At 51.2% G+C, this 12,514-nt stretch overlaps 1 protein-coding gene across 1 annotated transcript; it reads left to right on the top strand.

Annotated features, from left to right (window-relative positions):
- Positions 1–9,543: 9,543 nt before the first annotated feature.
- On the top strand, positions 9,544–11,534 carry NOG (noggin). The gene has a single exon (XM_036835291.1). It carries the CDS (start codon positions 10,144–10,146, stop codon positions 10,840–10,842), a length of 699 nt encoding a protein of 232 aa, XP_036691186.1. The 5' UTR covers positions 9,544–10,143; the 3' UTR covers positions 10,843–11,534.
- The last annotated feature ends 980 nt before the right edge of the window (positions 11,535–12,514 follow it).

A 12,514-nucleotide genomic window follows, 5' to 3' on the forward strand; every position in this document is an offset into this window, starting at 1 on the left:
AGAATCTAAAAAATGATTTTGCAAATGAGGGAGAGAGTAGACAGAACATATAACGATGAGGCAGAGCAGGCTATGTGTAGAGACCTCCAAGGAGTTCTCTAAATAGAAGGTAGATCCGGGTCAGAATGGAAAAGGCATCCAATGTCATAACGTTATCTTGAGAGTCACCAAGAGAATCCTTAGAGGTTGTTGAACAATTGTAAATAATTCCATTTCTATATATGAGTTATTTTAGCCTGTTTCTCCTTCAAGAATGCCAAGACTTTGGGAGAAATGAGAGGGGCACTTTGGTGCACTTCCGTAGAAAGCTTCTTGCCTTGGGCGGGCCAGTGCTATTTGCAAGCCCTCCTTCTCTGTGGGAACTTAGGGGAGCTTTGGTGAGAGATGAGGGCCTCTCCTAGGACCCTAATAGCTGTGAGATGAAGAAGAGTTGCTATCAGGGACAAGTCAGAGACCTCACCAATCCCCCACCCCACAATCCGTCGTCACGGCCCTGTGGTCCCTAGAAGAGGACAAGTGCCCCAAAGCTTGCCTAGCTGTCAAAATATTTAGAAGAAGCATATTGAAATCACACATGGAACAATAGGACTACCTCAGAAGTAAACGTTCATGCTGTTGAAGCAGCCTAAGCCATAAACATTTAGTCTCGAACGTAGCTGCCTCTCTTTCTGGGCTGGGGGCTTGAAAGAAAAGCAGAGTTCTATAAAATGTGATCTGCCAGGATTTTCTTACCCCCGTGGCATGATAATTACGATGCCTCTTATTACATTTAAAGGCTCATCTGTGGTGACTCAAATCCTCCAGGATGTGAGGAAGGCAGCTTTGCATTTGTCTCAATGTATTTTGCCGAACCGCTGCAGTAATTCACTTTTGAAACACAGCAAAGTGAAAATGAGGTTTGAACCGCAACCTTGCCTCATTACCAGCCCGCCCCCTCCCTGCCACCTCCAGGCACTTCAAGGGCCCTTCTCCCAGCATTTTAGGGATTATCTTTGCGAGTTTAATCAAGCTTTACATTAACTAGTTAACATGGTTAAGCCTTTGTGTGAGGAAAGAAATGCTTGTCTGAAACTGTAGTGTACTGGAATCATTTTGTAGGGAGGAGACCCAGGGGCCCAAACATTGGACTCGGCTCTAACCTTATCCATCTCTCTACCATGGATGGGAAAAAAATTTTTTAATTTGTATGTTTATAAAAAATTTATAAAACTAATTTTCTTCTAAAAATCCTATACATAGTGAATCGTACCTTTGACAAGTCTTGTGTTGAATCATGAGTATATCCGCCAACCACGCTGGTGAAAGACTAGCCACTGTCTTATTTACTTTTATTTGTATTTTAATTAATATGTTTGCTTATGATCTTAATTAATTATGCCGAAGAAAAGATTGGAAAATCGTTGTGGTATGTGGGAGACACCTGATGGGTTAGAGGGAAGGTAGGAACCCCTTTTAGAAAATTACGAAGGTTGTTTTTATAACTTTGAAGCCTCTCTTTCAATTCTATAGGTATGTTTTGTGAATCACAATAATGAAATGCCATGATTTTCTTTTCTTAATTGAGGTCATTTTTCAATGAAGCTGGGTAAAGACCCTAAGGTGAAACCTTAGATATAAGAAAAATAAAAGCAGTTGGGGGCTTCAGAGACCTTGTTTGTCTTGAAAGTGATGTGAGGAAGCTTGATCAAAAGCCTTGTTTTACTACAGTCATGCTCCATTATGGAGGGTGGGACTGTGGGTGGGGTGGGGGAGGGGAGGATGAAATGAGCCCTCGCTCCGACTTGACCAGGTTGTCAAAAGTCACTGGCCAAAGTAAATCTCCCTAGCCTGCTGGTATCGACGCTCTCTGAAGTAAGCCAGTTATGGATCGGACCAAGGGACCAGTAAGGGACCAACAAAGATGGATGCCTTAGGAAGGCCCCATTGGGCCTGCAGCTCTGAGCTAAGAATCCTCTCCCTACCTCCTTAGGTAATCCTGGAGTCAAAGAATATGGCCTTCGGCAGCTCCCTCACCTCTCTGGGCCTCAATTTCCCTATCTATAAAATGGGGATTTAATTGCCCCTACTCCAGAAGCTCTTGTAAGATGCAGATTAAGAAAATGTTTGTAAGGCAGATGGTAAATTCCTGGCACAGGTTAAACTTATAAGCGCTGTTTCTAAGACTGGCAACTGGGAGAGAAAGCCTCTTATGTAGTCACCTGGGGACCCTGTCCTCCAAACCCTCAACTGAGGTGACTTACTTCCAGTACCCAGCCCCCGCCCCAAACTCATTCCAGACTTTCCAGACTGTAGGGTTTAGATCAAGCGTGAGATTGGGCTTTGGTGCATTTTAGTTTTGTTTTGTTTTTCAGCCCAGTGGTGGGTTTTGACGTGGATATCACTTTATTTTGAAAGCAATCTGATTTCTCTGTAGACGCCCGTGACGGGAGATTAAAGTGTCATGAAACAGTGCCTATCACATACTTACATGCATGCGTACAAACACTCACCGCTGCACACCAAAAGCTCCTCAAATGGGCTTCTCCCTCGTCTCACCATTGCACATGAGCGCTGAACCATTTAACTAAACCTGAAACAAAGATCCTCCAATAATACGAGTCAGCCCTGCCCGGCAGCCTGGGGCTGGCTTCAAAACTCTTTTCAACACGTCGAACTTTAAATGCCTTTTCCAGCTTTACTCATGACTGAGAGTTACTTTGGGGCAAGTTGTTGCCACTAAGTTCACTGATTTTAATCTTTCATTGACTTTTCCTTAAATACAAAAATGTTTTATGATTGCTCTCTCTCTTTTTAAACAGATTTACATACAAATAACGTAAAGTGAAAAGTAAGGTTCTCTCCCCTCCTCACCCCACCAACTTACCCAATTCTTTACAGGTAATCATTACAATGAATGATTTATAAGCATATTTTTAGGGATTTTCCCCTACACATAAAATAATCCCTGCATAGAGATTACAAGCGAGGGTTCTAGGGCTGAACAGCCAGCCTCGACTTGGATCAGAATAAAGTTTTGTTTTTGTTTTTTAATAGGGGCTGTCTTAAAATATTTAGGACCTATAATCACCATATTGAAATGGTTTCCAAAGTTTCTTTCATATATTTCTAAACTCAAGTATAAATTCAAATTGGATTTGAAACTGCTTAAGACCCTTCATGGCTCATTATATAAACCCCTTGTCTTCTAGCCTTTAGTCCTCAAGCCCAGCACTTAGCATTGCCAACTTGTCACAGCATTTGGATGGTGTTCCCCTCCCCCCGCTGCCCCAGATATCATCCAGCCACTGTCCCCTCCTCACTAGACTGTGACCTCTCATTTGTCATTGGACATTGAATTTCCTAAGGAGTCTTTTTGGATCCTCCATCCCACCCCAACATTTCTGTGCTTTATCGTGGCAGTTGACATCCTGACTTGTAATCTTGGGTTTATTTTTCTTTTTTTTTTTCCCCCAATAGTCTTTGAGAGTGTCTGGAATCAGGGTACATGCCTGGTGAATAGGTGGAGGAATAAGACCGATGGATGACAGTAGGTGGTCATGCAGAGTCATTCCAAGTCTGCACCAATACTTGGTTGGTGAGGAGACAGAGTTAGGGGCTAGGAAAAAATTCAGAGATGTGAGACTGTTGTATTAGGTGGATTCAGTAGCCAGAACCTGTGAACACCCCACCCACCTCAAATAGGGGAGGTTTTCACTTTATTTTTCACTCCATTGAGTTCCTGTCTCCTTGTTATCTTGAGTCTTCGAGGGGATAAGGGAGGCTAGACCATATTATCTCAATAAACATCTATCTGAGGCAGCAGGATGAGAGGATGTGGGGGAAATGTGAGCCTAAGTTGAGATGGGTGCTTGTGTGTTTGATGGGGCGGGGGGAGGCTGTGTGTAAATTCCTCATGGTAGGTGGCTAAGGGGGACTGTCTCCAGGAACCCTTCCGGCCTGGGTGGCAAAGGCAGGGGTGTGCATGGGAGTGCACCCTGGTCTGTTTGTATTCCCCATTCCTGCGTGTGTTGTGGTGGGGGAGGTATGCTCGTCAGCAGACACATCAGTGTCTGTAAAGTGTGCACCCATGCGAATCCATAAGGGTGACTGGTGGCAAGTGGGAAGCAAGTCCTAGAACAATTAGAGTTTTAGCTTCTCTTATTGATGACAGCTGCCTTTTCACTGAACAGCCCCTCCATCACTTTGGGGCATCCTTTCCTGCGTTACCCATGCTGTAGCAGTAGCATTCCATTCACTTGCCTTTTGAAATACTGGGTCACATGTGGTAGAAGTCCACAACGCAGAACCAAGTTGGGTTTGATTTTTACTTATTTTTTTTTTAAGATTTTTTGATGTGGACCTTTTTTTAAAAGTCTTTACTGAATTTGTTACAATACTGCTTCTGTTTTATGTTTTGGTTTTTTGGCCACGAGGTACTGGGATCTTAGCTCCCCGACCAGGGATTGAACCCGCACCCCCTGCGTTGGAAAGGGGAGTCTTCCACTGGACCCCCAGGGAAGTCCCTTGATTTTTAAATGTATGTATTTATGTTATGTATGTGTTTAGAGAGGGAGTGTGTGTGTGTGTGTGTGCGCACGCGCGCACACGTAAGAGTGAATGGAGAGAAATGATAAAAAGATTTCCTTTCCAGATGAAAACCTCGAGTCCAGAGAGACCCAGACCCCAGACCAGCAAAGGCAACGTCAAGCAGGGAGAGCTGAAGGCCGAGGCCGAGGCAGCGCGTGCTGGCAACGACGCAAGGGCAGAAGATGGGCCCGCCAGCGTTGCCTCCACCCACCCCCAGGCCCCCCACACCAGGGCAGGCTAAACATGAGGAGGCTTCTGTCTCCAGGGCTGGAAGAGAGGCGCCCTCGTTAAAACTCAGATAAACAGTTTATCAGGAGATGAATGAGCCACCGGGCTCCAGAGTCGCTCCCCTTCCCCAGCGTGGAGCCGGGCGGGCGGGGCGGGGGCAGCGGGCGGAGAAGGAGCCAGACTGGGGAAGGGAAGGGGCTGTCAGGGCTGGAGCAAAGCGCTTGCCTCCTTTGGCCTTTACCTTTGTCTCTATCCCTGGAAATGTATTTCCCATTTATTTACCCATTTCCCCACCCCAGCCCACGATTTAGAGTCATCTCCCTCCCATTCTCCCCTCTTTCTCGCCTTCTATCCCCGCTTCCTATGCTGGTCAGAACTTCACGGTTGTAACTGGAATCCCATCACCAAAAAAACCACACTCAACAACTTAGACCCTGTGGTGAAACTGCACTGGCCCCCACCCTGGCTGTGAGTCCTGAGCTGGCCAGGTTTCCCCCAGCCTCCCACAGGCTATGGGGAGCTCACCACCCTCCCTCCCTAGAAGCCGCCTCCACTCCCACAGTCCTCCGCAGTCAGGAGAGGAAAGTGACAAGCCCTGTGGCTGGCTTTTCCTCACTTTGCTAAGTTGGGTCAAGTCCAAAAATGCCATTTTGGGTCTCATTGAGAGGAAGTCCATCAAATTCGACATTTATGGGACCCAAGAGACGGTCAGAATCAGAGGGTGACACAATTTTCATGTGCCTGGGATGATTCGGGGCCTAAAAGATGGCCACTGTCATGTTTTCTCCTTTGTGGTGTCTCATGCTCCCTTGACCTCTCTGTGTCACGGGGCCCCAGAGAGGTAAAGTGACTCACCCGAGGTCACACAGCTGCTAGGTTTCGGGTTTTCCAAAGTCAAGCCCCATGTCCTTTGCACATCACCCACAGCTGCCTCAGGTCTACGCTTCCAGGGCCAAAAAAACAAGATTGTTGAATTGTTCTGAGAATCAGCTGAAAATAAGAAAAGATACATAAGTGCCCTCAGGATGCATAAGGTCCTCTTGCCTCCACCTGGAGCTGCCGAAGCCATGGTTCAAAAGACTGCTTCAGTTTCCCTTGACAGAATCCTGGGATGCAGATAACCAAGAATGGACCTAGAGTCACTTCGTCACTAGACTCTTCCCACGTAGGCTGCCAAGGCCCGAGTCCCTGGCCAATCCCCACTAACATCCAACTGCTCCCCTCCTTCCCCCACCCCCTGGGAGGACCTGATCAGAAAGCTGAGCTGCTAACCATCCCTCCTTGGGCCCATCTCCCACCCCACAGCTTCCTTTTGAATAAATACACCCTCTTTGTCCCGCTTGTCAAGCTCCCTCTTCAATAGAGCGGCAGAAGCATTGAAATGGGTTGCCTGTTGAGTCCCCCAAGAAACCTCAGTCCCCCTCCCCTAAACTCCTGAAAACCAGCAGCCACGGAGAATAGCTCAATTACACATGCTGAGCGGACAGAAAGCAGGCCCAAAGGTGTTGGAGGGGATTCCAACAGGCATCGCAACCCCTTCGAGCCCCTCTGGCTCAAATCAAAGATGGTGGGCCAATTGAGGGTGATGGAGTTCCTGGAAGAACTAACATGTGTTGAAAGTCTATTGCCCACTATATACTCTGCCCTGGGTGCTGTGCTAAGCACAGCATCCTTTATCTCCTATGTATAACACAATTCTGAGGGGTGTGTGTTATCCCCACTTTACAGATGAGGAAATGAAAGTTTGGAGTTAAGATGCCTATGTTGAGAGGGTAGCCCAGCTGGTGAGTGGCAGGACCAGAATTCCAACCAAGATCCACCTGGTCCAAAGGTTGTCTTTGTGTTGAGTTTCCCTGTTTATGACATTTACTCCCCCATTCCCCACACCCCACATCTTTTGGCTGTTCCCTGATATGGCGTGTTTCCCCTCTTTATGCAGACTCAAATATCCTCCTCTCCCTACTCAGATAAATATATCCTTTTTCTTCATCAAGCCCAGCTAAATCTCAGTTCTACCATTAAGGTATTAGTACTGCTTAGTCTCTGATAAACAGCATTCCCAGAGATTCACACAGTACCTAAGTGTATGAGCTACCCTAGTGCGGCAGGGAGTGGGGGACTGACTGCAGGCTCCCCAAGAGGGGCATTTCAGAACCCCACAGTGAAGAAGAATAAGTGTGGTTTGAACAGAGTATAGCTTATATTATACTTGTTTTGACTTTTTTGGGTCATCATAATGTATTATAAAATTTCAAACATTCAAAGGATAGCATGAAGTTGTAATATTTACCAAAAGTGGGCATGGGTTTTAAAATGGTTGTGAAACACTGGTCTATGCTATTAGGGAAATTTATAGATTTTTTACACACCCTTTTAATGTTTTCTTCATACACTTGCCATATCCCCTTTAACTGAACTGCAATGTCTTGGAATGGTAGCAATCGATTGTGACTTCTTTCTCCTTTGCATTTCCCCCCGCCATGGTGTTCACCCAGCGGACACTCTATAAACAGGTCACCCAATCTATTGTCTAACATGGTTTGTTTTCATTCTACCCCGCCTAAATAAAGGACTGAAGGATCTGGTTTTCAAACAAAAATAGGTGATTTGAAGGAAAGGAGAGGAGATTGATCAATAGAAAACAGCACAAGAGAATGTCACTAACTGGAACCCACCATCTCAGGAGAGTTGGGCTAGAATTTAGCCTTTTGAACTCTTTACTGAAAAATTATTCTCTTAGTTAATTCACAGCAGTGGCAGAACTGCTCTGGAACATTTAATCTTCCTAAGAAAATAAACAAGTGCCAAGCCCCCTAAAGCACATCAAAAAGAAAGGAGTACTGTTTAAGATCCTACTGTGTGCTGGGTTCTAGTCCCACATTATTTCAGAATCAATGCAATTCAAACAACCAATTGGTTGTTCTTATCTCCCATATTCATTAAAGCAAGATTTTCTTGTAGGCATTACCTTGATTGTCTAATTCTAGATATTGTCTAGACTCGAAAGTTTAAGAAAAGGTTTTTCAGCTGAAACTGGCCATCCCTCTCAATTGCTGGCGTTTTGCAGAAAGACTGTGCCATGAAACAAAGTGTGTTTGCTTCCTTAGACAGATGATAAATTTCTGTGTGTGTTGGGTGGGGGTGGGGTGGGAGCAGCACAGGTTGAAAGGAAAAACCAGATCTTTGGGGAAAGAAACTGGAGTGATTTAGGCTGTCACAACGAGACCTCCTAACTCCACTCTGTGGAACGCTGTGAATGCTTGAGTCATCCACACCAAGTCTCTCTTCTCCAGCGTTTTCCAGACTCCAATCACATCCACCACAGAGGAAACTGAGTTTGAGCTTTGAAGCTTGGATTCAGCTCCTCATCCAAAGGAAAATTAACCGGAAGTGTCATTTCAATATCCATCTACCATCAAAAACAAACTGCTTCTGGAAGAGAAAGCATCATGAAGGTTTATTTAGAATCACAGAAAGGTAGAACTGGAGGAGTAATGTAGTTACGTCACTAATGCAGAAAGTAAGGTGTGTGGTGCTACAAAAGTGACTTGTCCGAGGTTAACGTAGTTTTATCTGGACGGACCCCAGCCAGGTCTCAGGTCCCCTACTGCCAGTTCATCTTTGAACAGCCAGAACAGACCCGTCAGCGCGCACGCACCCACACGCACACAAGAACGTACACACACATACACAGTGACACGGACACAAGAGCAGAAACTGAGCTGGACAGACCGGACAGCAGACAAACCCACCCCGCAGGGCCGCCCCGCCAGCGCAGGGTGCAGGGTTTGCTGCGGGCCAGCAGAGGGCGCGCCGCCCCCAGGGAGCCGAGCGGCAGCTGCGCGGAGCCAGGCCGGCTAGGGGAGCCGCAGGCAAGCCGGACGCGCCCCTGCAGCTCGGCCACTCAGGGTGCAAGACCCGGCCTAGGAGCAGGAGGAGGAGGGTGAGGAGCGGACCCCCCTTGTGGGCCCGGGTAACAGCTTCCTAGGAATTACATCACGCTGCGCAACGCTGCGGCTCCCGGACTCCTCCGGCGCAAAGAGTGTGTGTGTGTGTGTCTGTGTGTGTGTGTCTGTGTGTGCGCGCGCGCTGGGGGGAGGGGCAGGGGACTTAGACCGAGCCTGGGAGAGAGGAAGGCGAGACGCGCCCGGGGAAAAAGCTCCATGCACATGGAGAAATTCCTTGCACCGAACTGCACCAAGAAACGAGCCTCCAGCACCTCCCCGCAGCTCCCTTACCGGTGCAGAGTACCCAGCTAGTGAGAATCCTCCCAGCCCCACCTCGAGCACCCCCCAAAACCGGCCCTGCACCCTCCAGCCCGGCTCCAGCGCCGCCGAGAGCTTTCCCCAGGACTGGCCCTGGCGGGGCGCCTAGAGCCCCAGTTGCATTGCTCCAGGAGAAAGGAGGGGGGCGGTGCATTTTGCAGGAGGAGGAGAAGGGGGGTGGGTGGTGGGGGAGAGAGAAAATTGCGCGGAGACCTGCCAAGCGCCACCGCCGCCGCCACCGCCGCTGCCGCCGCCGCCGCCGCCGCCGCCTGTGAGCTCCGGCGGGCAGCCGGACTGTCGGCTTCCCGGGGCATCTGGGTCCGGCGGGGCACAGCCCGGGCGCTGCCGAAGCCGCCGCCGCCGCCTCCGCGGCGAGTGCAGGCGGCTTCCCCCGGAGCCTGTGCGGCTCCGGCTCCTCGGGGGTGGAGAAGTGGGGGGTGGGGTTGTTGTTTGGGGGGAAGAAGGGGGAGGGGGCAACGCCGAGAGAGTCAGTGGTTTCCATGGTGATGGAGCTGAAAGTGCAGGAAATTTAAAGGCTTGGACCCTGCGAGACAGACAAACCGGTGCCAACGTGCGCGGACGCCGCCGCCGCCGCCGCCGCTGGAGTCCGCCGGGCAGAGACGGCCGCGGAGCCCCGAGCAGGCGGAGGGAAGTGCCCCTAGGACCGGCTCGGCCCGCGGCGCTGCACAGAGCGGCCGGACGACGAGCAGCTAGAGGAGGAGGCGGGGAGAGCGGCCAGTCCACGCGCCCTGCGCCGCCGCCGACCCGGGAAGGCAGCGAGCAGCCGGCGCCCCCAGCGCCCGCGGTTGCCCTGGAGTAATTTCGGATGCCCCGCCGCGGCCGCCTTCCCGAGTAGACCTGGGAGAGGAGTTGCGGCCAACTTGTGTGCGTTTTTTTCCGCCCCGGTGGGAGCCGGCGCCGCGCGAAGGGCTCTGCCGGCGACTCATGCTGCCGGCCCTGCGCCTGCCCAGCCTCGGGTGAGCCGCCTCCGGAGAGACGGGGGAGCGCGGCGGCGCCGCGGGCTCGGCGTGCTCTCCTCCGGGGACGCGGGACGAAGCAGCAGCCCCGGGCGCGCGCCGGAGGCATGGAGCGCTGCCCCAGCCTGGGGGTCACCCTCTACGCCCTGGTGGTGGTCCTGGGGCTGCGGGCGGCACCGGCCGGCGGCCAGCACTATCTCCACATCCGCCCGGCTCCCAGCGACAACCTGCCCCTGGTGGACCTCATCGAACACCCGGACCCTATCTTTGACCCCAAGGAGAAGGATCTGAACGAGACGCTGCTGCGCTCGCTGCTCGGGGGCCACTACGACCCGGGCTTCATGGCCACCTCTCCCCCCGAGGACCGGCCCGGCGGGGGCGCGGTGGCGGCCGGGGGCGCCGAGGACCTGGCGGAGCTGGACCAGCTGCTGCGGCAGCGGCCGTCGGGGGCCATGCCGAGCGAGATCAAAGGGCTGGAGTTCTCCGAGGGCTTGGCCCCGGGCAAGAAGCAGCGCCTGAGCAAGAAGCTGCGGAGGAAGTTACAGATGTGGCTGTGGTCGCAGACCTTTTGCCCGGTGCTGTACGCCTGGAACGACCTGGGCAGCCGCTTTTGGCCGCGCTACGTGAAGGTGGGCAGCTGCTTCAGCAAGCGCTCGTGCTCCGTGCCAGAGGGCATGGTGTGCAAGCCGTCCAAGTCCGTGCACCTCACGGTGCTGCGGTGGCGCTGTCAGCGGCGCGGGGGCCAGCGCTGCGGCTGGATTCCCATCCAGTACCCCATCATTTCCGAGTGCAAGTGCTCATGCTAGAACTCAGGGCCCCCTGCCCGCACCCGGACACTTGATCGATCCCCACCGACGCCCCCCGCACAGTCTCCAACCAGTTCCACCACCCTCTCGCGAGGGGATTCAATGAACTTTTTTTTTTTTTTTTTTTCCGGCTACAGAGACCTAGCTTTCTGGTTCATGTAATGCACTGTTTAACTGTGTAGGAATGTATATGTGTATGTATATACGGTCCCAGTTTTAATTTACTTATTAAAAGGTCAGTATTATACGTTAAAAGTTACCGGCTTCTACTGTATTTTTAAAATTTTTTTAAGCAAAAGGAAAAAAAAGAACAGAGAAAAGAGAGACTTATTCTGGTTGTTGCTAATAATGTTAACCTGCTATTTATATTCCAGTGCCCTTCGCATGGCGAAGCAGGGGGGAAATGTTATTTTTTCTTAAAGTACAAAGAGAGGGGAGAACTTTTGTAGAAGGACTTTTAAAAAGCTATTTTCCATTCTTCGGAAAGTGTTTTGGTTTTCCTTGGACCTCGAAGAAGCTATAGAGTTCAATGTTATTTTACAGTTATTGTAAATATAGAGAACAAATGGAATGACTAATCATTGTAAATTAAGAGTATCTGCTATTTATTCTTTATAATATCCCGTGTAGTAAATGAGAAAGAAGTGCAGAGCAGGATTAAAGAAAACCACTAAAATCGACTGCGCTCGACACTGCGATTCTCTGTGTTGGTGATTGATGGGGGGGTGAGGGGTGGGAGGGGCGGGTTGGGGGTGCCGCTGTGCTTACTATGCCTGTTGGGAGCAGGGGCTCATCCCGTCTTCTGGTGTGATGGAAGTGACCGCTCAGTTTTTCTTGGGGGGGGGGAGCTATTCTCAAACTCCTCACTTGAGCATCACGTGGCCTCCGCCCAGTCTCCCAGCTTTTTCTCCCTATGTCACCAAAGCTAGGGCCCATCGTGACCTCGACACCCAGCCGGCCCCCTGGAGCTGACCCCAGGCTGGGCCGAGGGGCGGGGGGGAGGGTGGGCGGCCGCTTTGTCCTGCCTGACAGGCCCTTCACAATGGGGACACGTGTCTTTCACACCTACCCTGGGGGCGGAGTGCCGCTGAAACTTGACCCCCGAGGAATGGGGGGGGGGAGATCAGAGCGCGCCCACCCAGATCCCGACACCCCTCCCGCCTCGCACCCCCCCACCTCAATATCCAGCCCGCGTTAACCCTTTGCACTCCCGGAAGCTGTGGTGGTGCTCGCTGAGGCGATCCCTTGGAATCAACGCAACCTCAGGGATCCTGCAGGTCTGAGCCCCCGAAATCCCAGGCCCTCAGCCAGAATTTCCGGGGATAGCTGGGAGATTTGACACTCACCTCCCCCCTCCCCTGGGACCTAAGGAGGTTCTCAGAGGGTCAGGGTTTCAGAGGAGTCCGAATTTGGGTGTAAAACGCCACCACTGGGATCTGCAGTTGGGAACCGGGTGTGCCCCCCTCTCTAGACACTTACTCCACTTGGGGGTGGGGGAGGGAGGAGAAATCAGAATCTGGATCTTTGAGCTTTGGGTTACATAGGGGCAACAGACGTGTTACCCCTTAAAGGGGCGTGCAAGACCTCACCCCCACCCCACCCCTTAAAAAGCCAACTTCTCGGGGCCAGCTCTTGACTCGCGTGCGTCCCTCCGCCTCAGTCCGCGGTGGCG

This window comes from Balaenoptera musculus, chromosome 20 (genome assembly GCF_009873245.2).
Source record: "Balaenoptera musculus isolate JJ_BM4_2016_0621 chromosome 20, mBalMus1.pri.v3, whole genome shotgun sequence".
NCBI classification, from domain to species: domain Eukaryota; kingdom Metazoa; phylum Chordata; class Mammalia; order Artiodactyla; family Balaenopteridae; genus Balaenoptera; species Balaenoptera musculus.

What these genes read in the sequence shown, in the direction of transcription:
- NOG (XM_036835291.1), top strand. Translation starts at nt 10,144, where the DNA reads ATGGAGCGCTGCCCCAGCCTGGGGGTCACCCTCTACGCCCTGGTGGTG.